The following is a 20,045-nucleotide window of genomic DNA, read 5'->3' as shown; positions in this document are numbered from 1 at the left end:
CATCAGTCCAGGTGTCACCACTGTACTGTGTGTCCTCATAACTTTCAAGTCCTCACTGTCCCTGGGATCCCCATCACCCCTGGGGTGTTAATCATCCCTCAGGGTCCTCATTACTCCTTGGAGTCTCTATTGCCTTCAGCATCCCATTTGTCCCTGTGTTCCCCGTTGCTCCTGAGGGCCCCAGGTTCCCATCACCCTTGGGATTCCACCACCCCCTAATCCCCATAACATCCAGGTTCCCACTGTCCCTGTGTCTCCATCACTCCTGGCATCCCCATTGTTCTTGGGGTACCCATCACGCCCCATTCCCCTGGGTCTCACGGCCCCATGCCCTAGTGCCAGCACATGCCCACCCAGCACTGCGCTGCTCCTCAAGGCTTTGTTGTCACCCTGGCCAAGCTGTCACTAGTGGAGACCAAATCAACCCCTGATGTCCCCCCTGCTGGGAGCTGTGGCTGGCTGTGGTGACTGGGTACAAGGGAGCAGGAGGAGAATGGATGTAATCCACGTTAGCTCTGGAGCCTGAGGAGGGCGAAGGGTCCTCAGGCTGAACTCCAGGACAGGCACTGGAATCTGCTGGGAGCACCAGACTCACTTGGGGAGCACTAGGTTGGCTGAGGACACTGGGAACACTGGAGACATTGGGAGCACTGGGTGTAGTAGGAGCACGGGGTTTGCTGGGAGCACTGGGACTGCTAGGGGCACTGGGTGCAATGGGAACACTGAGACATTTAGGTTTGCTGGGGGCACAGGGAACATTGGGGGTACTCGGGACTGCTGGGGGCACCAGGACCACTGTAGGGACATTGGGACCCCTGGAGGCACTGGGAACACAGTGGGTACTGGGGTCACTGAGAAGACTGGGACAGCCTGGGGCACTGGGGTCCGCTGGGGACACTGGAAACACAGGGACCACTGTTGGGCACTGAGAACCCTGGCGGCCTTGGGGATTGCTGTGAGCACTGGGAACACTGGATTGGGTTGTGTGGGTTACTGTGGGAGCTGAGCGTTACTGGAGAAACTGGGCTGGGGACTGGATGCACTGGGTGTTCTGGGAGATAAAAGGTGCATTGGGGGGTCAGTTAGGAGACTTATGGGGGATACTGGGATGGGGATTGGGTGGCATATGATGTTACTGGGAAGGACTGGGATACTGGAGGCAGTGGGGTTTATTGCGGGACTTGGGGTTACTGCGGAGGACTGGCAATTACTGGAAGAGCTGGGATGGGGACTGGGTGCTTGGAGAGGGGTCCTTAGGGTTAGACTGGGAACCTGGGAGTCAGTTTGTACTGGGGGGTTACTGGGATGACTGGGACTGAAGGCTGGAATGGAGACTGGTTACACCTGGGTGGTACTGGGATACTGGGAGGACTGAGGGTTACTGGGTTGCTGCCATGGGAACTGGTTGCACTGGAGGGAGGTACTGGGAGGACTGGAGCTTACTGGGGTTAGGGATGAGCACCGGGGGCTGGAGAGTTATGGGGAGATTGCGAGTTTCTGGGAAATCCGGGGGTCACTGGGGTGTGGTTGCACTGGGGAGGTACTGGGAGGACTGGGGACTACTGGGAGTACTGGTGGGTTAGTGGGAGGACTGGAATGGGGACTGGGTGCACTGCGGGACACTGGGGGTCACTGGGGGACCGGGACGGCTCACGCGCGGCAGAGCGCACAGGCCGCTCCCGCACAGGCCGGGGCCGCAGCGCTCGGGGCGCCCGCGCGGCTGGGGGGGGGACCGGGCCGCGCTGCTGCTGCGCACGCGCCTCCCCGATAGGCGCTCGATTGAGGCCGCCTGCTCCTCAGGGTGCGCGTCGGGCGGGTCGGCGCTCGGCTGGCCGCGCCTGTCGCCCGCTTCCGCTGTCGTGTTGGCGCGGCGGGGGCCCGGGGGGTCCGGGGGCGCCATGACCAACGGTGGGAACGGGAGGCTGGGGGTCAGGGGCTGCCGAGGGGGGCCTGAGGAGAACCGGAGGCCAGCATAACCGATGCTGGGAACGGGGGAACGAGCGGGCTGTGGGCGGACGGGAGGGTCCTGGGGCCACCGTGACTGGTGGTGGGAACCGGGGAATGGAGGGGCCGGGGAGTCCGGGCAAGTCCGGGGCCTCAGGGACCATGGGGGGAGGGGGGTACCGGGGGTTTTTGGGGATCCGAAGGCGGGGGGCCTGTATGGGGCACCATGGGGAGAGCACTCAGGTACCGGCAGGCGGCGGGGGAGATGGGGCTGATGGGGAGGTACCGAGAGGACTTTTGGGAGGCGACTGGGAGACTGTGTCCCTTTGGGGCCGGGGTACTGGCAGTTCTGAGTGCCGTCGGTGGAGATACGGGGAGGTCTGAGTCCCTTTTCGGGGGGATCCCGGGAAGTCTGCATCCCCTCATAGGGGCAGAGATGGGAGATTGTTCACACGAAGTGTGGAGGTCGGGCAGGGGCCCGGAGTGCCCCCTGACCCCTCCCCGACCTCCCTCCCCGCAGTTTACTCTCTGGACGGGCTCCTGGTGTTCGGGCTGCTACTGGTTTGCACTTGTGCGTACCTGCGGAAGGTGCCCCGACTGCGCACCTGGCTTCTGTCCGAGCGCAGGGGGGTCTGGGGAGTCTGCCACAAGGGTGAGGGGCACTTGGAACACTGGGGTACAGGATGGGGATGCTGGGAACACTGGGGTGGGGGCACTTGGGACATTGGAGTACAGGATGGGGATGCTGGGATCACTGGGTGAGGGGCACTTGGGACACTGGGGTATGGCGCGGGGGTGCTGGGAGCACTGGGATGTGGCTCTTGGAACACTGGGGTACAGGATGGGGATGCTGGGAACACTGGGTGAGGGGCACTTGGGACATGGGGTATGGTGCAGAGATGCTGGGATCACTGGGGTGGGGCCACTTGGAACATTGGGATAAAGGATGGGGATGCTGGGAACACTGGGGTCCGGTCTAGGACAGGAGCATTGGGTCCAGGATGGGGACACAGAGATGTGGGATGGGGGTTTTGGGGTCTGGGATAAGAACACAGGGATTGGGAATGGGAACAGTGGGGTTTGGGATGGGAACATTGGGTCTGGGATGGGCTCACAGGGATTCAGGATGGATCTGGGATGGGGACATGGGACCTCACCCCATCCTGTCCCACCCGCAGCTGCTGTGATTGGGACCCGCCTGCACGTGGCTGTGTCCATGTCCTGTCTTCTCATGGCCTTCTATGTCCTTGTGGGAAAGTGACCACACGGGGACCTGCTGGTAACCTGAGAGAAACCTGGGACTGACTAGAGATCCTGTGACTGATCCCAGTATGGACCAGAGACCCCGGTACTGACCCCAGTGTCCCAGTACCAACCAGAGACCCCATTGCTGACCCTGGAGACCCTGGTACTGACCCTGAACCACCCCTGATCCTGCCCTTGGCAGCAACCTGGATCCTGTGTGTGGCAACCCAGGGACCATCATGGCCCATCACCCTCCTTGAGCCCACCAAGGGCAACTGTGAGGGCCAACAGGGGACCTTTAGACTGTTGGAAAAGGATTTCCTGTGAGCTCTGTGGAGAAGTGGGTGAAGGGATCCCCAGGACTGGGGGACCCAGCTCTGCCCTCTAAGCCCCTTCTCTTGATGCTGAGCAGGGTCCTAGTGAGACCATGGCAGGCTCTGGGGGCCAGGCAGGGTCCCCCCTGATCCTTGGGATCTTCCTATGCCCTTGGAGTGGCAGGGGACCCTCAGGGGGGGTCTCCTTTAGCCGTGGGGGGTTGGTGACCCCCCCGGGTTGTAAATACTGGACCACCACGTGCAAATAAAGTGGGGGTTCCTTTGTGGCAGTGCTGGCCTGAGGGTCCTGTGGGGCTGGGGGGGCTCCTGTGAGGTTGGTGCCCTGCTTGGGGGTCCTGTGGTGTGGGTTGAGGGTCCCAGTGGGTGTGTGTGAGGGGGTCTTTGGAGGCTGCCTCCCATGGGGTGGAGGGCTCCCGTAGTTATGGTCCTGGGGTGGGGAGGATTTGTGCAAATAAAGGGGGGGAGGGGGGCTGTGGGGTGGAGAATTACTGACTGGAGCCTCCTGGCCCGGTTCGTGCAGCTCTGGGGCCGGGAGCGATGCAGCCCCGCCGTGAGGGGCACGGAGCGCTGTGCCGCCCCCGGTGCGCGTGCCCGGCCCCGCCTGCGCGCGCCGCGCTGTGCCGGCCGCGCGCCCGGGAGACGCGCTGCGCGGCGCTCCTCCGGCCAGCCGGGGGCGCGCCAGAGCTCTGCGCCACCTTCCCGGCCTGCTCCGCGCGGCTACGGTAGATAAAGGGCCGGACCGGAGGTGGCCGTGGCTGTGCGCGCGTGTGCGAGCGCGTGAGTGTGTGCGCGAGTGAGTGTGCGCGTGAGTGTGTGTGCGCGTGAGTGTGTGTGTGAGTGTGCGCGCGTGTGAGTGTGTGTGCGAGCGCGTGAGTGTGTGCGCGCGTGAGTGTGCGCGCGCGTGTGTGCGAGTCACGGGTGTCCGTGTGTGTGTGTGAGGCGCCAGCCACCCTCCCGTCCCTACACGTTGATCTTATTCGATCGGCCGGGCCCCGCCGGGCCGAGGTGAGAAGAAAGCGCCGCGAAGCCCTCGGGCGCTGTGCGGCTGGGCCGGGCGGGATGAGTCGATCAGATAGGCGAGGCCACGGCCGCTGAGCGCCCTGCGATTCTGACCCGCGCCCACGTCTGCAGCCCCGGGGCCGACACCCACCCAGTCCCGACAGCGGCGGAAGACGAAACGCCGCAGTTTCATCCCGGCCCGGCCAGTGGAGGCGGGAAGTGCGGCCTGCCGCAGGCTCCGTGCGTGCTTTGCAGGGCTCCGTGCTGGCCTTGTGGGGCCGTGCGCGCTCCGTGCCATGGTGGCAGTGGTTCACCGGGCCCTGCAGCTGCGTGCGGCACAACAGCTATACACGGGGCTGTGTTGGCACCGTGCCACGTGTGTGAGCTGGGCACGGACCCTGCTAGCCCCGCGGGACACCGGGAACTCTTATTAGACCTACGAGCCTCATGCAACACGGCCTCGATGTTTTATTGGCGGTGTGTGGTGATGGGGATAGCCGTGGTGGTGACAAGAGGATGGCCACAAGGGGACAACCATGATGAAGACAGGGAGATGGCCATGGTGACAAGAGGGACAGCCATGGTGGTGACAAAGCTGTGATGGTAACCAGGGGGCAGCCACTGTGGAAACTCTGGAAAAGTATAATTGTGCTGGTAACGAGAGGATGGCCATGGTGATAACAGGAAGACAGCTGTGGTGATAGCAAGAGGATGGCCATGGCTGTGACAAGGGGACAGTAAGGATGGGTGACCAAGGGTGGCTACAGTGGTGACAAAAGGATGGGCTTGAGAGGACAGCCACAGAAGTGAAAAGGCTGTGGTGGTGATGAAGGGACAGCAGTGATTCTGGCATTATTGGGAGAGGCAACTGTGGGGGCTGCTGATGGTGGCCCTGCTGTGGGGAGACTCTGAGAGGAGGTCACCAGCTTAGTGGTACCTGGCAGGCTTCATCTGCCAAAGTGACACTGCACATGCTGTGGGGCGTGGCCACCCCATGCCACTGTCTCTAGCTGTGGCACAGGCAGGCGTGGGGTTGTCCCCATGCTGCCATAGCGACAGGCATGTTCCCTTCCTGTGGCTGTGTCCCCCCCTGCCTGTGGTACTTGCTGGCACCCCTGTGCCACCACAGATGGACATGTGTTACTAGTGTGCCCCAACCCACAGGGTGACCCTGTGCCACCAGAGTTGGGACCTCTGTATTACCTTAGCAGCTTTGTCCCTCATGTCCTCTTGTGACTGTGGTCCCCATGTGCCCATGTTCCCCATCTCCCTGTGTCACTGTATTAGCTGTGCCCTCCATGTCCCTCGTGCTCCCATGTTGTCTGTATTCATGTCCCCCTACGTCCCCCATCTCCCCGTGTTCCCATATCAGCTGTGTACCCAATGTCCCTCAGTAGCCTCTTCCCAGCTGTGTCTCCTATGTCCCTCATGTCCAGATATCCCCTGTCCCTCTGTGTCCTCCATTCTCATATATCCCCTGTATTCCCCTTGTCCCGTGTCTCTGTATCAGCTCTGTACACAGTGTCCCTGATGTTCCTGTGTCCCCCGTATTCCTATATCCCCTGTACCCCCCATGTCCCCCGTGTCCTCCATGTCCAGACTATGCAGCCACATGTGTCCCCTGTCCTGTCCCCAGTGCACTGGGGCTGGCTCGACTCCGTGAGGACGTGGCCTGAGGGGCACACGAGTGGCACACAGTCTCCGGTGGGGTGGAGGTGGCTTCGGGGTGCGGGGGGCTCATGACCCCCCTTCGCCGTGTCCCGGTCCTCCCTCAGCCCCGGCGAGAGGAGGGGCTGTTCCCGGGGACGGGGAGGCGGGGGCGTGATTCCCCGAGACGGTCCCGGTGCTGTTCCTGGAATAACATTCCCAAATTCTTTCCCAGGGATAAGTTCCCAATGCCGTTCCCGGGAACACGTTCCGGGGATTACATTCCCGTTTCCGGGGATACACTCCCAAGGATGATGGGGCTCCCGGCGGCGCTCTCATGGATAACATTCCCAGTGCCGATGCCCGGCGCCGATCTCAGGATACCATTCCCGGGTATAAGCTTGGGCGTGCTGTTCCTGGGAGTTCCATTCCCGTGTCTCTATTCCCGATACCAATGCGCGGTGCCATTCCCATGAATAACATTCTCGATACCGATTCCCGGTGTCGTTCTCATGGCAAGCGTTGCCGGAGGCGATGCCAGCTGCAGTTCCAGGGGGTTCTATTCGTGATCCACTGCCCGTTCCCTGGGGCGATGCCCCATGCCGTTGCCCCCGTTCCTGGTGCCCGTTCTCAGAGCTGATGCCCGGTGCCGTTCCCCGGGGGTTCCTCTCCCGGTGCCTGTTCCCGTTCCCGGGGGCGGGGGCAGGTAGCGGCAGGTGCGTGGAGGCCGGGCCGTTGGCGGGGGCGGGGCAGCAGCGCCGGTGCTCGCACCGGCCGAGCTGCTGCCGTTGCCACCGCCGTTGCCGCCGCCATGGCCGGTACCGGAGCCCGGTGGATGCCGCTGGCGCTGTGTCTGGCTGTTGCCGTGTCACCGGGGCGCACCGGAGAGCAGCTACACGTCTGCAAGGAGGTACCGGCACCGGGAATGGCGGGGGGGGGGGGGGGGGGGGAGAGTGGGCAACCGGTAACACACCGCCACCACCGCAACCAGCCCAAAATTCTCCCCACACACCGATGAAACGGAGTCCCGGCCGCTCCCTATGAGATGGGGGGGGGGGGGGGGGGGGCAAGGAGGGGGTCGGGCGTCCCGGTGGCACTGGAGATGGGGTATCTCCTATAGCGGGGAGGGACTGGCCGACCTCCTGGGGGCCCAGGGAGAGGTCTTTGCTCCCAGTGGCTTGGCCAGTGCCCGAGGGTCTCCTTGGGGACCCCAACTGGTGTCATCCCATCATTGTCCCTAAGTCCCTACCCCTCAGACACATTGTTGTCTCCCTGAGTGCTGCTGGGGGGATGACAAGGAGCAGGGAGGACAATCCCAATGGCCACGTCTCATTCCCAGCCCAGCACATGGTATCCTGCCCCCCCCCCCAGTTTTCCTCCCCCCTCGTCAGACCTGCGGCTGCTTTTAAACTGGGCCAGGGTTTTTTTGTTTGGTTTTTTTTTTTTTTTTTTTTTTTTTTTGCTCTGATCCAATTATTTTTGTCCGTGTTCCATGATCCAGAGCTGGAAACAATAGACTGGGGCTGGCACCTGCCCCAGGAGTGATCAGTGCCCCAGAGGGGGTGTCCCCTGTCCTTCACAAGGGACAGCTCTTCTCCCTCCCCTGGCCAGAGCAGAGTTACAGTGGCAGGTTGGGGTGCCCTCCGCCCCCAGAGCCACCCTGGGGCTGAATTAGGTTCATTTATGTAGATTTAATAAAAACCTAGAAAAGTTCAGGAAGAGAGAAGAAATACCCTCTCCTCAAGGAAATCCCGTGAGACTGAGAGCAATGTGGTAGTTCAGGGCTGCTGAAAGTTGGGGTGACCCTTTCACCCAAACAAAGGGGGTAGTGGGGACCTTTCTCTGTGCCCCCATCCCAGGGCCTGGGGGGGTTCCATGCTGCCTGTACATGGGCAAAGGGTACTGCAGGCATCTCTCTGTCCTCACTTTTCCTTCTCCACCCTCCTTTTACCTCTCCCATCTGTCTTTCCCCTTCATACCTCCCCATCCCCCTCTTCCCCCCCCCCCCGCCCCCCCCCACCATTGCTGTGTTTCCAGCTGATGGGAACATCAAAGCAGTTGTTTTCTCATCAACCTGCCACGCTCCAGCAGCTGCTGGGAGCATAAAGCCACAGCTCTGGCTCTGACACCTCAGAGCTGCTGCTGGGGGGGGTGGGGAGCCCCCCTTTTACCTCAAACCCCAACACCACCACCAGATGTGGCCTTCACACTGCCCACGCCATCTGTCCCTGGCATCACCTCACCAGCCTTAAGCCAGTCTCAGCTTGGTGCAGCTGGCAGGACGGGGGGGTCACGGTGCCTCCACTGTCCCCAGCACTTCCTGGTTCCCCCTAGTCCCCCCTGTGCTCCTGCCCTATGCCCGGGGTGCTCCCAGGCCAGATCCGGGTTGTGCCACAGCTGTTTGATGAGCAAAGTGTGTCACAGCAGCGCCAAGGCACACCAAGGGGTGTGACAGTGCCATGTGATCCCAGGAACACGGGGGGGGGGGGGTGGGGCACAGGGGTTCACCCTCACACCAGGGAGGGGTGCGGGGCTGCTGCTGCTCCAAGGCTCCTGGGCAACCCCAGCCAGATCACCCCTCCACCCACAGCACCCCCATTTCCCAGTGTCCTCTCAAACTGTCCCCTCTCCCTCAACCACAATACTCACCCACTCTGAGCATCCCCCTGGTCCCCAGCTCCCCTTAATCCAGAGCACCTCCCACACAAATCACCCCCATTTTCCAGCATCCCCCCCCCCACTGAACTCTCCCCCACTCCAGTATCCCCCCACTCTGAGCACCCTCCCAAGCCCCCCTTGTCAGGCCCTGGGCACCACGGGACATTGCCACACCTTAACTCAAAACCATCCCTTAAAGGCACTGCTGGGCCCAAGGGCCAGACCTGTCAGGGAGCATTGGGTGTGGGGGCAGCCCAGGAGGTCTTGGGCGCAGCTCCCTGCATGTTCCCTCTCTGTCTCCTGCAGTCCGAGTACCACTATGAGTACACAGCCTGTGACAGCTCAGGATCCCGCTGGAGGGTGGCTGTACCGCACACACCTGGACTCTGCACCGGCCTGCCTGACCCTGTCAGGGGCACTGAATGCTGTAAGATTCCCACCAGGAATGGGATGGGGTCAGGCTGGGGGGTGGGAATAACAGGGATGGGAAATGAGGGCGAGAGGAGGGAGAGAGTGGGGAGACAAGCACAGCCATTGTTAGCTCCAGTGCAGGCAGCAACAGGAGAATAGAATGGGATCAGTGGGATGGGAATCCCCTGGAATGGGATGGTAGAAGAACTACAAGCACTGGGATGGGATGGAATAGGAATCATACACAGAGCGACTCCCTGGGATGGGATGAGAGGGATGAGAACCACACACACACAGGCATTGGGATGGGATGAGACAGATGGGAATCACATGCACACACAGATAGCATGGGATGGGAATCACACATACAGTCATGGAATGGGATGAGAGGGATGGGAATCTCCTCATCCCACACATACACCAGGACAGGATGAGCAAGATGAGCACTCACTCACCCAAATGGGATGAGAGATATGTAAATCCAACACACTTAATGGGATAGGATGGGATGGGAATCCCACATATGGACACTAGGATGGGATAAGAGGGATGGAAATGATACGCACACATCCACAAGGATGGGAGGGGAATCATACACACAGTTGCCAAATGGAATGAGAGCCATGGGAATCCCACCACACATACACTTGGATGGAAATCTCCCCATCGCACACATGCACCAGGATAGGATGAGCAAGATGAGAATCCCCCTCACACAAACTCACTTACAAGAGGGATGAGCAGGATAGGAATCCCAAACACATGCCCCCAAAAGCCTGGGGTGCCCCAGCTCCATGGCAGAGGGTTACATCCTGCCTGGATTGGGCAGAGCTGGGTGTCAGGTACCAAAACTCATGGATGGGGGGGTTGCCTTGGTGGAAAGGTAAGAATGGGGGAATCCCAGCACCTCCACCAGCTGGAGCACTTGGAAATGCAGAGCTGAGGGTGATGAGGCTGTAGCAGTACCAGGAGGATTGGAGGTGACCCTCCATGCCCTGTGCCTCCGTCTCCATCGGCAGCATTCTCCTGCAAGGCGGGTGAGTTCCTGGAGATGCAGACACAGACATGCCGGCCTTGTGCTGCGGGCACCTACTCGCTGGGCACTGGTGTCCGCTTTGATGAGTGGGACGAGGTGCCCCATGGCTTCGCCAACGTGGCCACCAACCTGGAGGTGGATGACGGCTTTGGCGATGCGGCAGAGAACTGCACAGCGTGAGTCACTGTGTCACTGGCTGTGACACCAGCACATGGGCACCTGGCACGTCAGGACTGGGTGCGGGGCACAGCGAGCAGGATGGGTGTGACACCCCTGTGCATCCATAGTGCCCAGTTGCCCTGACACCTTTCTGTTATCCTGCTCTGGGAGGTGACACCAGCAAGGCATTACAGGGGCACCCTGGTCACAGCAAGGGAACACCCAGCAGCCTCTCCCCCCCCAAGAAGTGGCAGGACCCCACCCCATGGGACCACCACATCAATATTCCTTGGACATGGAGCACCCATCGAGGTCCCCACAGCTCCTGTGGAGGTCTCTACAGCACCCACGGGGGTCTCCATACCCCTGTGCCAACCAGCGAGAGCCTTTGGCACCACAGCCCTTTGATCCTCTCTGGCAACCTCTGAGCTCTTTCGGTTGTGTTGGCAGCCACCAGAGCCTCCCAGTTGTTCCACAGCCATTAAACATCCCACCAGCAGGTTGTACCAGCAGCCACCAAACCCTCTTACTTGTACCACAGCCATCAAGGCCTCTCAATTGTACCAGCAGCTGCCAAGCCCTCCCAGTTGTTCCACTGCCACTGAACTTCCCACCAGCTGGTTGTACCAGCAGCCACTGGTACACAGCAAATACCGACAGCCACAAAACCCCCCTGGTTACACCAACAACCACCAAACTATCCCATATGTACTAGCAGGTTCTGAACCCTCCTGATTATACCAACAACCACCAAACCCTCAGTTTTACTGGCACCACCATGCTGCTCCATTGATGCCCCTCTCAGCCATTCCCTACTCCCAGTTGTGTGTTCCTCATCCAGCCACATTCCCAGAACAGGGGGACCCCACTCTCTTCTCCTTGCAGTCCACACGGCTCTTAGCAGGCCAGGGGATTCTCCCTAGGGATATGTGTCTAGCCACCACACCTTGCCATGTTCCTAAGATGTGCCCAAGCTCCTGTGCCCCCCATTTCCCCCCTGCTTCCTGGGGACTTCCAGGCTGTCCCTGCAATCCCTGTTCTGCCTGTTGAGAGTGGTGACAGGATATATCACTTGCCCCAGGTCAACGTGGGTGCCACTGGGGGACTACGTGGCCTCCAACACAGATGAGTGCACGGCCACTCTCATGTATGCTGTGAGCCTCAAGCAGTCGGGGACTGTCACCTTTGAGTACATCTACCCTGACAGCAGCATCGTCTTCGAATTCTTTGTGGGTGACAGGGGCGGGGGTGGAGTCTCTGGGGACATGGGAGGGTCCTTGGGGCATGGGAGGGGTCTCTTGGGACATGGAGGTGTCCATTGGGATATGGGAGAGGGTCCTAGATGGCATGAAGAGTCCCTAGGTACATGGGAGAGGTTCCTTGTGACCTGAGTGAGTCCATGGGGATTCCTTGGGGGTCCCTGGGGACATGATATTTGTCCCTAGGGACATGGAAGTAGTCTCTGAGAACATGATGTTTGTCCCTGGGGACATGGAAGGATCTCTGGTGGATGTGACAGGGATCTCTGGGGACATGGGGAAGAGGACCTTGGATATATGGGAGGGGTCCCTGGGGGCATCATGGGGGTCCTTGCAGACATGGAGGGGTCCCTGGGGACATGAGAGTGGACCCTGGGGACATGAGGGGAGCCCCATGGGATATGGCAGTGGTTCATGGAGACATGAGAAGTGATCCCTAGGAATATGGAGGGTCCCTGGGGACATGCAGGGGTTCCTGACACTCTCCCTGCAGGTGCAGAACGACCAGTGTCAGCCCACAGTGGAGGAGTCCCGCTGGATGCGGACGACAGAGAAGGGCTGGGAATTCCACAGCGTGAGTGTTTGGTGGGAGGTGACACCGGGGGGAGGTCCCTCGGTGCTGCACAGGCGTTTCTTGTCCCTCCCGTGGGAAGATGTTCCACGAGGCTGAGGAGGGGGTGATGGATGGTGACAGGCGGGGGTGCCACACACCCCCCTCCACTGGTGCCAGCCCCCTCCTCGGCAGCGGGATCCCCCATCCATGGTGCCAAACCCATCCCTGGCAGTGGGATTACCCAATCCCGTGGGATCCCTCTCCCAGGTGGAGCTGAGCCGTGGGAACAACGTGCTGTACTGGCGGACCACTGCCTTCTCTGTCTGGTCCAAGGTGCCTAAACCGGTGCTGGTGAGGAACATCGGCATTACAGGTGGGTGGGGGCAGGAAGGAGGGTCTCGGGGCTCACGCACCCCCCTCCCTGCTACCTGAGCCTCCTCCCGTTCCCAGGGGTGGCCTTCACTTCCGAGTGCTTCCCCTGCAAGCCCGGCACCTTCGCCCCCACCGCCGGCTCAACCACCTGCCAGCCCTGTCCCGCCGACACCTTCTCTGGCAAAGGGGCCACCGCGTGCCAGCCCTGCGACCCTGACACCTATGCCGGTGAGAGGGGACACCCGGGGCTCCCCCCTCCCAGAGCCGTCCCTCTAGTATATGACCCTGGGAAGGGAAGGGAAGGGAAGGGAAGGGGGGATGTGGGGAGCAGGGGTGACCTGACATCCCCTGGTGGCGATAGTGTTGGCGCCCCTGACAAACCTGACGCCTATGCTTTTGAGGGGGGACACCCTTAGGCGTGCCTTTGTTCCCGCAGTCTGCGCTGCAGGAGTGGCCCTGGGGGAGGGAGAGATGATGTGGGGAGTAGGGAGGCCCCACTACCCCTTGGTTGGGAGGGAAGACAAGGACACACCGCGTGGTGGGAACAGCGCTGGGGTCCCCGGGCTATGCTGGCTCACCTGCCGTGTCCCCCCTCGGCAGAGCCCGGCTCAGGGTCCTGCAAGCCACGCCCGCCCTGCACGGACAAGGATTTCTTCTACACCCACACGGCCTGCGACGCTGGTGGGGAGGTAAGGCGGGGGCATCCCGGGGTGGTCCCCCTGTCCCCTGGTGTCCCCCCCAGCTCACCCACTCCCCCGGCAGACCCAGCTGATGTACAAGTGGGCAGAGCCCAAGATCTGCAGCGAGGAGCTGCCGCAGGCGGCCCGGCTGCCATCCTCGGGGGTCAAGACCCGATGCCCCCCCTGCAACCCTGGCTTCGCCAAAGGCAACAGCAGCACCTGCCAGCCCTGTCCCTATGGCTTCTATTCCAATGGCTCCGGTAAGGCGGCTCCATCATTGTCCCCAAAGTGTGAGCTGCCAGGGGAAGGTGGGTGCCACTCCAGTGCAGGGTTGTCTCCTCCTGTCCCCATGGCTACAATAAGGACACCCCTACCACTGTCCCCAAGGAGTAACTGGGGTCACTGGGGCTACCGTGGGGAGATGAGCGCCACTTCAGTGCAGGATTCTCCCATTCTGTTCCCATCATTGTTCCAAAGTAGTGACCAAGGCACCCAAAACTGACAGAAAGGTGGTACCACCCTGGTGCAGGGCTGTCCCTATGTATCCAGCAAGAACATCCCAGTTATTGTCCCCAGTAAGTAACTGGGATCCCTGGAGCTGCCAAGGGAAGGTGGGTGCCACCTCAGTACAGAGCTGTCCTCTCCTGTCTCCATCATTGTCCCCAAGAGGTGTTTACCAGGTCATCCCAAGCTGCACAGAGGGGAATGTGCTACCACCCTAGGCTGTCCCCTCTTGTCCCCATCACTGGCCTCAAGGGGTAAGCAGGGCACCCCAAGCTGACGGAGGGGTAGGTGGGTGCCACCCCTGTGCAGGGCTGTTGCCTCCTCTCCCCAGCCTGCCTCAGTTGCCCAGAGGGCACTGAGCCGGTGCTGGGCTTGGAGTACAAGTGGTGGAACGTGCTGCCCCCCAACATGGAGACCACTGTGCTCAGCGGCATCAACTTCGAGTACAAGGGCATTGCAGGTAGAGGCAGAGGGCTGTCCCTTCCCTGTCCCTTGCCAGGGCACTGCCAGGGACCTCTCTGAGTGTCACTGCATCCTTGCAGGCTGGGAGGTAGCTGGAGACTACATTTACACAGCAGCTGGAGCCTCTGACAGCGACTTCATGATCCTCACACTGGTGGTTCCTGGCTTCAGGTGAGGTGGTGGCTACCACCAGGGAGCAGGGGGGACACGGCCATGGAGCAGAGCTAGCAGTGTCCCCACGCTGTCCCCAGCCCTCCAAGCCCAGTGCTGGAGGACACAGAGAGCAGGGAGGTGGCCAGGATCACCTTCGTTTTCGAGACACTGTGCAGCGTTGGCTGTGAGCTCTACTTTATGGTGGTGAGTGGGGAGACATAGCAGTTTGGGGGGGCACAGTGAATTTGGGTGGTGCCATCTCCCCCGTCCCCACAGGGTGTCAACTCACACACCAACACTCCGGTGGAGACATGGACAGGCTCCACAGGGAAACAATCCTACACCTACTTGGTGGAGAAAAATGCGACCATGAGCTTCACCTGGGCCTTCCAGCGCACCCCCTACCACGAGGCGGTGAGGGACAGGGGGCCATGCTTTGAGGGGGCTGGAGGGCCCCCACTTTGGGGGTCTGGTGGGGGGCGGGGGGCAGATGGTGATGGTCCTCTTGGTGCCAGGGCCGGCGGTTCACCAGTGATGTGGCCAAGCTGTACAGCATCAACGTCACCAATGTGCAGGGGGGGGTGGCCTCCTTCTGCCGCCGCTGTGCCCCCCAGCCCACTGGGTCCTGTGCCCCGTGTTCCCCTGGCAGTGCTGTGGACCCGAGCTCAGGCACCTGTCAGCCCTGCCCACCTGGCACCTACCTGCAGGGCCACCCCTCTGACGGGACACCCACCTGCCACCCCTGTGGCCCTGGCACACACAGCAACCAGGTGATTGGGGATGGCAGGGGGTCCAAGTGTCCCTAAGTGTCCCCACGGGTGATGCCAATGGGCCCCAGAGGAGTGACACCAGCCTCCCCACACCCAGGATATTCCAGATGGTGGCACTGGCTAGCACCAGGAGGGTGACACCATCACGGGTGGGTGACACGAGCCTCCCCCAGTCATCCTGGGTGCATGACACCATGTCCCCACAGAGGTGACACCAGCCTCTTACAGCCATTCTGGGTGGGTGACAGGATGGGTGGCAGTGTGGATGACAGTGTCTGACCCAGGGTGGGTGATGCCTGCCTTCCTTGGCCATCTCCAGGGAGGTGACACCAGCCCTGTGGCAATTGTGCGTGGGTGACAAAGTGGGTGACAATGTCCAATCCTGGGTGGGTAATGCTAGTCCCCCAGCTGTCCCCAGAGAGATGACACCAGCTCCTCCCAGCCATCCCAGATGGGTGACAGTATCTGACACTGGTGGGTGGCAGTGGGTGACCCTGGTGGTGCCAGCTCTCCAGAGTCCCCACAAGGGTGTCCCCAGTGGGTGACATGGCCATCCCTGAGCTCCCTGTCCCTGTTCCCAGCTGCGATCACTATGCTACAACAACTGCAGCCTGGTACTGGCACTGCCAGGCCGGATGCTGCACTTCGAGTTCCCGTCGCTGGGCCAAGGTGCCGGGGTGGGCACTGGGCCCAGCTTCACCCCCAAAGGGCTGCGCTACAGCCATCACTTCCGCCTTAGCCTCTGTGGGCACCAGGTGAGACCCATGTGGGCAAACACATGTGCACACATGGGAACACACCCGGGGGGTGGGCACAGGCACACAAGTGCAAACACAGGCACGTGGGTGGGCACTCAGGAGAGTAGTCACACATGGGCAGGAGGCCATGGAAACATGCATGCAGACATGGGAACACACCTGGGAAGGCACACAGGGGCACACACAGGAGGGCACAGAAACATGCATGAATGTATGGGAACACACCTGGGCTCATGGGTGGGTGGTCATAGGTACACAAGTACAAACACGAGCGCACAGAGGGTGTGTGTGCACTCACAGGCACGAGTACAAACATGGGCACACAGGTGGGCGTGCAAGTGAGTGGGCACAAGCACGAGCACAAACATGGGCACAACGGGTGGGTACTCAGGAGGGTGGGCACAGGAACACAGGTGGGCACATTTGGGTACACACAGGCAGGAGGGCTCAGGAATACAGATGCACACATAGGCATCTGGATGGGCGAACATGGGCACACACATGGGATGGGACATGCAGGTGGGCAGACACAGACACACATGTGCATATGTGCTCGTAGTCATGCAAACACAAGGATGTGTATGCAAACACACATTCCCACACGCAGGTGTGCAAATACAGGTGTATATGCTGTCACACCTGCACACACCCACCCACCCGCCCACTTGTGTAGTCACTTGTGCAGAGTCACTCAAGCACAGTTGTGCAGACACATGTGAACACTTGTGTAAACACATATGGACACTTGTGCAGCCACACCTGCACACCTATGGCCCTGCACACAAAAATGCCAGTCCCTTGTATACACAATCTCACTCCACACACATGTGTCATGTATGTCCCCGCAGGGCAGGAAGATGGCCTCATGTGCTGACAATGTGACAGCAGGTCGGGGGGGCCCTGCCCGTGTTGTCACCTCTTATGTGTGCCAGGCCATTCTGGTGCCCCCTGATGTCACCGGTGCCCACGCAGCTGTGTCTTCTCAGCCCGTCAGCCTGGGTGACCACTTGCTGGGTGAGCGGTGGGGGGGCACCCTGGGGCACTGGGACACTGAGGTCACTGAGACACATGGGCGGGACAGACACTGGAACATCTTGGTGGCACTGGCACACCAACACTGGGACTCCTCAGGGGGACTGGGACACCTTGTTGAGACTAGGACACCCTGGTAGACAGGGACCAGGGCATCCCAGTGGCACTGGGACACATGGGTGGGACAGGGAGTAGCCTACTCCAGTGGCACTGGGATGCCCCAGTGGGACTCGGACACCCTGGTGGGACTGGGACACGCCAGTGGCACTAGGAGTGGGATACCCTGGTAGGATTGGGACAGTCTGCTGGGACTGGGACACTGGCACTAGGACATTTCAGCAGCACTGGGATACTGTGGCACAGGGACACCCCAATGGGAATGAAATGCACCCTGGTGGGACTGGAACACTACAGGGGCACCTTGTTTGGGACTGGGACATTGTCACTGGTCTATGTCACTGACACCCCAAGTGGGACTGAGACACCATGGTGTGACTTGAGACACCCTGGTGGGACTGGGACCCACAGGTGGGACTGGGACACTGACACTGGGACACCCTGTTGGGACTGGGATATCCTGGTGGCACTGGGACACCCTAGTAGGACTGGTACCCTCTGGTGGCACTAGGACACTGAGACTGGAACACACCCCAGTGGGACTGGAGTCACCCCTCTCTCCCTGCAGGTGTCACCACCAGCTCTGTGCTGGACGGCATCGTGTCTCCCCCAGAGCACTTCCCCCCCAGCCACCCTGACCTGCCTGACATCATCTTCTTCTTCAGGTGCAGGCAGGTGACAGGGGGTTGACACCCACACTGTGCCCCCCCCCGTCCTTCTGACAGCCTATGTGCCCTGGCAGGTCCAATGACATGACACAGCCCTGCAGTGGTGGCCGGGCCACCACCATCCGCCTACGCTGTGACCCCCTGCGCCTTGGCACTGGCACCCTGGCTGTCCCCAGGTGGGGAGGGGATATGGGGGACCCCGAGGGTGGTTTTGGGTGACCCAATCATCTCCTGCTGTCAGGGTTGGGCACATCCCTGGGGTGCTTCGCTTTAGAGACACCATAGTCAGAGTGTCAGTATCCCTTACTCTGAGGTGTCACCCTGGCTGTTCCCAAGTGGAGGCAGGGTAGGACACTGGGGACACCAAGGGGGGCTTAGGGGACTCCCAAAGTGACCCAAACATCTCCTGCTGTCATGGGAGGGCGTGCCCCTGAGGTGCTTTGCTTTAGGGACGACATTGACATGATGAAAGAGTCCCTCACACTGAGGTGTCATCCTGGCTGTGTCACCGGCGCCCTGCGTGTACTCAGGTTGGCAGTGAAACAAAGGAGACTCTGGGGAGGTTTGGGAACCTCCAAGATCCCCTGCTGTCATCGGTAGATACTTCTTTGGAGTGCTTCACTTTGGAGATACCGCTGTCATGCTGTCCCGACCCTGGGGTGTCACCTTAGCTGTAATCCCCACTTTGGAGTGTCACCGTCACCTGAGTCCCCCCTTTTTGTCCCTCCCCAGCAAATGCCCCGAGGGCACCTGCGACGGCTGCACCTTCCATTTCCTGTGGGTGACGGCCGAGGGGTGTCCCCGCTGCTCCAGCTCCCACCACCGCGCTATCGTCGGCGCCTGTATCGGCGGCGTTCAGGTACCGCCCCGTGCCCCGGGCTGGGCTACAATTCCTACGGCCCCTGAACCCCCTTTCCCTCCATCAGAAAACCACCTACGTGTGGCGGGAGCCCCGGCTGTGCCACGGCGGGGACGCCCTGCCGCCGCAGGTGATCCAGGCGTGCCGGAGCGTGGATTTTTGGCTAAAAGTGGGAATTTCCACTGGGACGTGCGTGGCCGTCTTGCTGGCCGCGCTCGCCGCTTATTTCTGGAAAAAGACTCAAAAGTGAGCAATTGGCAGCGGTATTTGGGGACACGGGGGCTAGCACTGTCACGGGGGGGTTGATGGCACCGCCTGCATTCCCAGGTTGGAATACAAATATTCCAAGCTGGTGATGGACGCGGCGGCCCGGGAGACCGACGCGACGTCGCCCGACAGCTGCGCCATTATGGAGGGGGAGGACGCGGAGGACGAGCTGCTCTTTGCAACCGAAATGTCACTTTTTGGAAAACTTAAAGCCCTGACGGCCAAGGTGAGGGGTGGGATGGGGGGATGGAAACAACCCTGGAGTAGCCACCGGACAAGCCATGGTGGGGGTGGGATTTGAGGATGGTCCGTGTCTCAATTCCCCACCCCGGGGGTCTCCGTGTCTCAGTTTCCCCACTCCAAGGGGGGGCTCTGTGCCTCAGTTCCCCACCCCGGGGGGCTCCGGGCCTCAGTTTCCCCACCCCACAGCGGATGCCGGATGGATTCGACTCGGTCCCGCTCAAGACCTCATCCAGCAGCACCGATCGGGAGCTGTAAGAGGACAGGGGGCATCTTGCATCCCCCAGCCCTCCCGGGAGCTGTGACGGGCCAAAGGGGCACCCACGGACACCCCGCCCCCGGGCAGCTGTGAAGGGAAGGGGGGGTACCCACGGCCCATCCCCCCGCGCCCTCGACGTGGCCTTAGGGACCCGCTTCGGACCGGAGCCTCGTTACGGCTTTTGTACGTGTGTCCCCACCCGCGCCCCCCACCGTGTGCTCCCCATCCCAAGCACCCAAAAATGCCAAATACAGGAGTGGGGTTTGTATAAGGGCTCCGTGTGTGTGGGCACACGGGGGCGGGGGCACGCATAGGGAGGGCGGGGAGTTGAGCGTGGTCACCAAAAATGGGTCGGGGGAGGGTGTGGGGTGTGCGCAGGGTGTCACACGCGTGGCAGTGGGTGCCTAGGGGTGAGGTGGGGGAGCAGCGGAACTTTGACTTCCATCTGCACGCCCCCTCATGGGGGGAAGTGGTATAGGGTCCCCCACATGGGTGGGGGCACCAGAACCCCGCCGGGACCCCCGAGGAGGGGACAGTGGGGTGACATGGGGTGACATGGGGTGACATGCGGTGCCACGGACGGCCACAGTCCTGCGACGGGGTGCTGTAGAGGGGCGTGGGGCGGCTCTTGGAAGCCTCGTGAACAACTGAGGTGCGA

The 20,045-nt window shown here is 61.2% G+C and overlaps 2 protein-coding genes and 1 non-coding gene across 8 annotated transcripts; all 3 read left to right on the top strand.

Annotated features, from left to right (window-relative positions):
* The first annotated feature begins 1,794 nt into the window (after positions 1–1,794).
* On the top strand, positions 1,795–3,793 carry TMEM167B (transmembrane protein 167B). The gene is made up of 3 exons (XM_038162390.1): positions 1,795–1,908; positions 2,465–2,596; positions 3,123–3,793. The coding sequence occupies exons 1-3, from the start codon at positions 1,899–1,901 to the stop codon at positions 3,203–3,205; spliced, it is 225 nt and encodes a 74-aa protein (XP_038018318.1). The 5' UTR covers positions 1,795–1,898; the 3' UTR covers positions 3,206–3,793.
* A 534-nt stretch (positions 3,794–4,327) lies between these two features.
* Positions 4,328–4,641, top strand: LOC119711993. Its single transcript, XR_005259785.1, has one exon.
* Positions 4,642–5,850: 1,209 nt separating this feature from the next.
* Positions 5,851–19,652, top strand: ELAPOR1 (endosome-lysosome associated apoptosis and autophagy regulator 1). Of its 6 annotated transcripts, XM_038162707.1 has the most exons (22): positions 5,851–7,080; positions 9,135–9,255; positions 10,259–10,451; positions 11,516–11,663; positions 12,187–12,267; positions 12,514–12,619; positions 12,697–12,846; positions 13,219–13,307; positions 13,381–13,558; positions 14,134–14,262; positions 14,345–14,435; positions 14,516–14,621; positions 14,694–14,831; positions 14,933–15,187; positions 15,769–15,942; positions 16,794–16,959; positions 17,663–17,759; positions 17,837–17,938; positions 18,495–18,621; positions 18,689–18,867; positions 18,949–19,114; positions 19,318–19,652. In XM_038162707.1, exons 1-22 carry the CDS (start codon positions 6,982–6,984, stop codon positions 19,384–19,386), a joined length of 2,964 nt encoding a protein of 987 aa, XP_038018635.1. In that variant the 5' UTR covers positions 5,851–6,981; the 3' UTR covers positions 19,387–19,652. The 6 variants fall into 6 exon arrangements, with proteins under 6 accessions (XP_038018635.1, XP_038018637.1, XP_038018634.1 ...); XM_038162709.1 differs by having other exon boundaries at positions 5,851–6,563; positions 18,495–18,867; positions 18,971–19,114; XM_038162706.1 differs by having other exon boundaries at positions 18,495–18,867; positions 18,971–19,114.
* The last annotated feature ends 393 nt before the right edge of the window (positions 19,653–20,045 follow it).

The sequence above is a fragment of the Motacilla alba genome, chromosome 26 (assembly GCF_015832195.1).
Source record: "Motacilla alba alba isolate MOTALB_02 chromosome 26, Motacilla_alba_V1.0_pri, whole genome shotgun sequence".
NCBI lineage: Eukaryota > Metazoa > Chordata > Aves > Passeriformes > Motacillidae > Motacilla > Motacilla alba.
This window is presented reverse-complemented; position numbering and strand designations above follow the sequence as displayed.

What these genes read in the sequence shown, in the direction of transcription:
- TMEM167B (XM_038162390.1), top strand. An exon ending in CTGGGGAGTCTGCCACAAGG is followed by an intron (nt 2,597 to 3,122) that starts GTGAGGGGCACT and finishes TCCCACCCGCAG; the next exon opens with CTGCTGTGATTGGGACCCGC.
- ELAPOR1 (XM_038162706.1), top strand. Translation starts at nt 6,982, where the DNA reads ATGGCCGGTACCGGAGCCCGGTGGATGCCGCTGGCGCTGTGTCTGGCT. An exon ending in CTTCTATTCCAATGGCTCCG is followed by an intron (nt 13,559 to 14,133) that starts GTAAGGCGGCTC and finishes TCCTCTCCCCAG; the next exon opens with CCTGCCTCAGTTGCCCAGAG. An exon ending in GGCACCCTGGCTGTCCCCAG is followed by an intron (nt 17,939 to 18,494) that starts GTGGGGAGGGGA and finishes GTCCCTCCCCAG; the next exon opens with CAAATGCCCCGAGGGCACCT.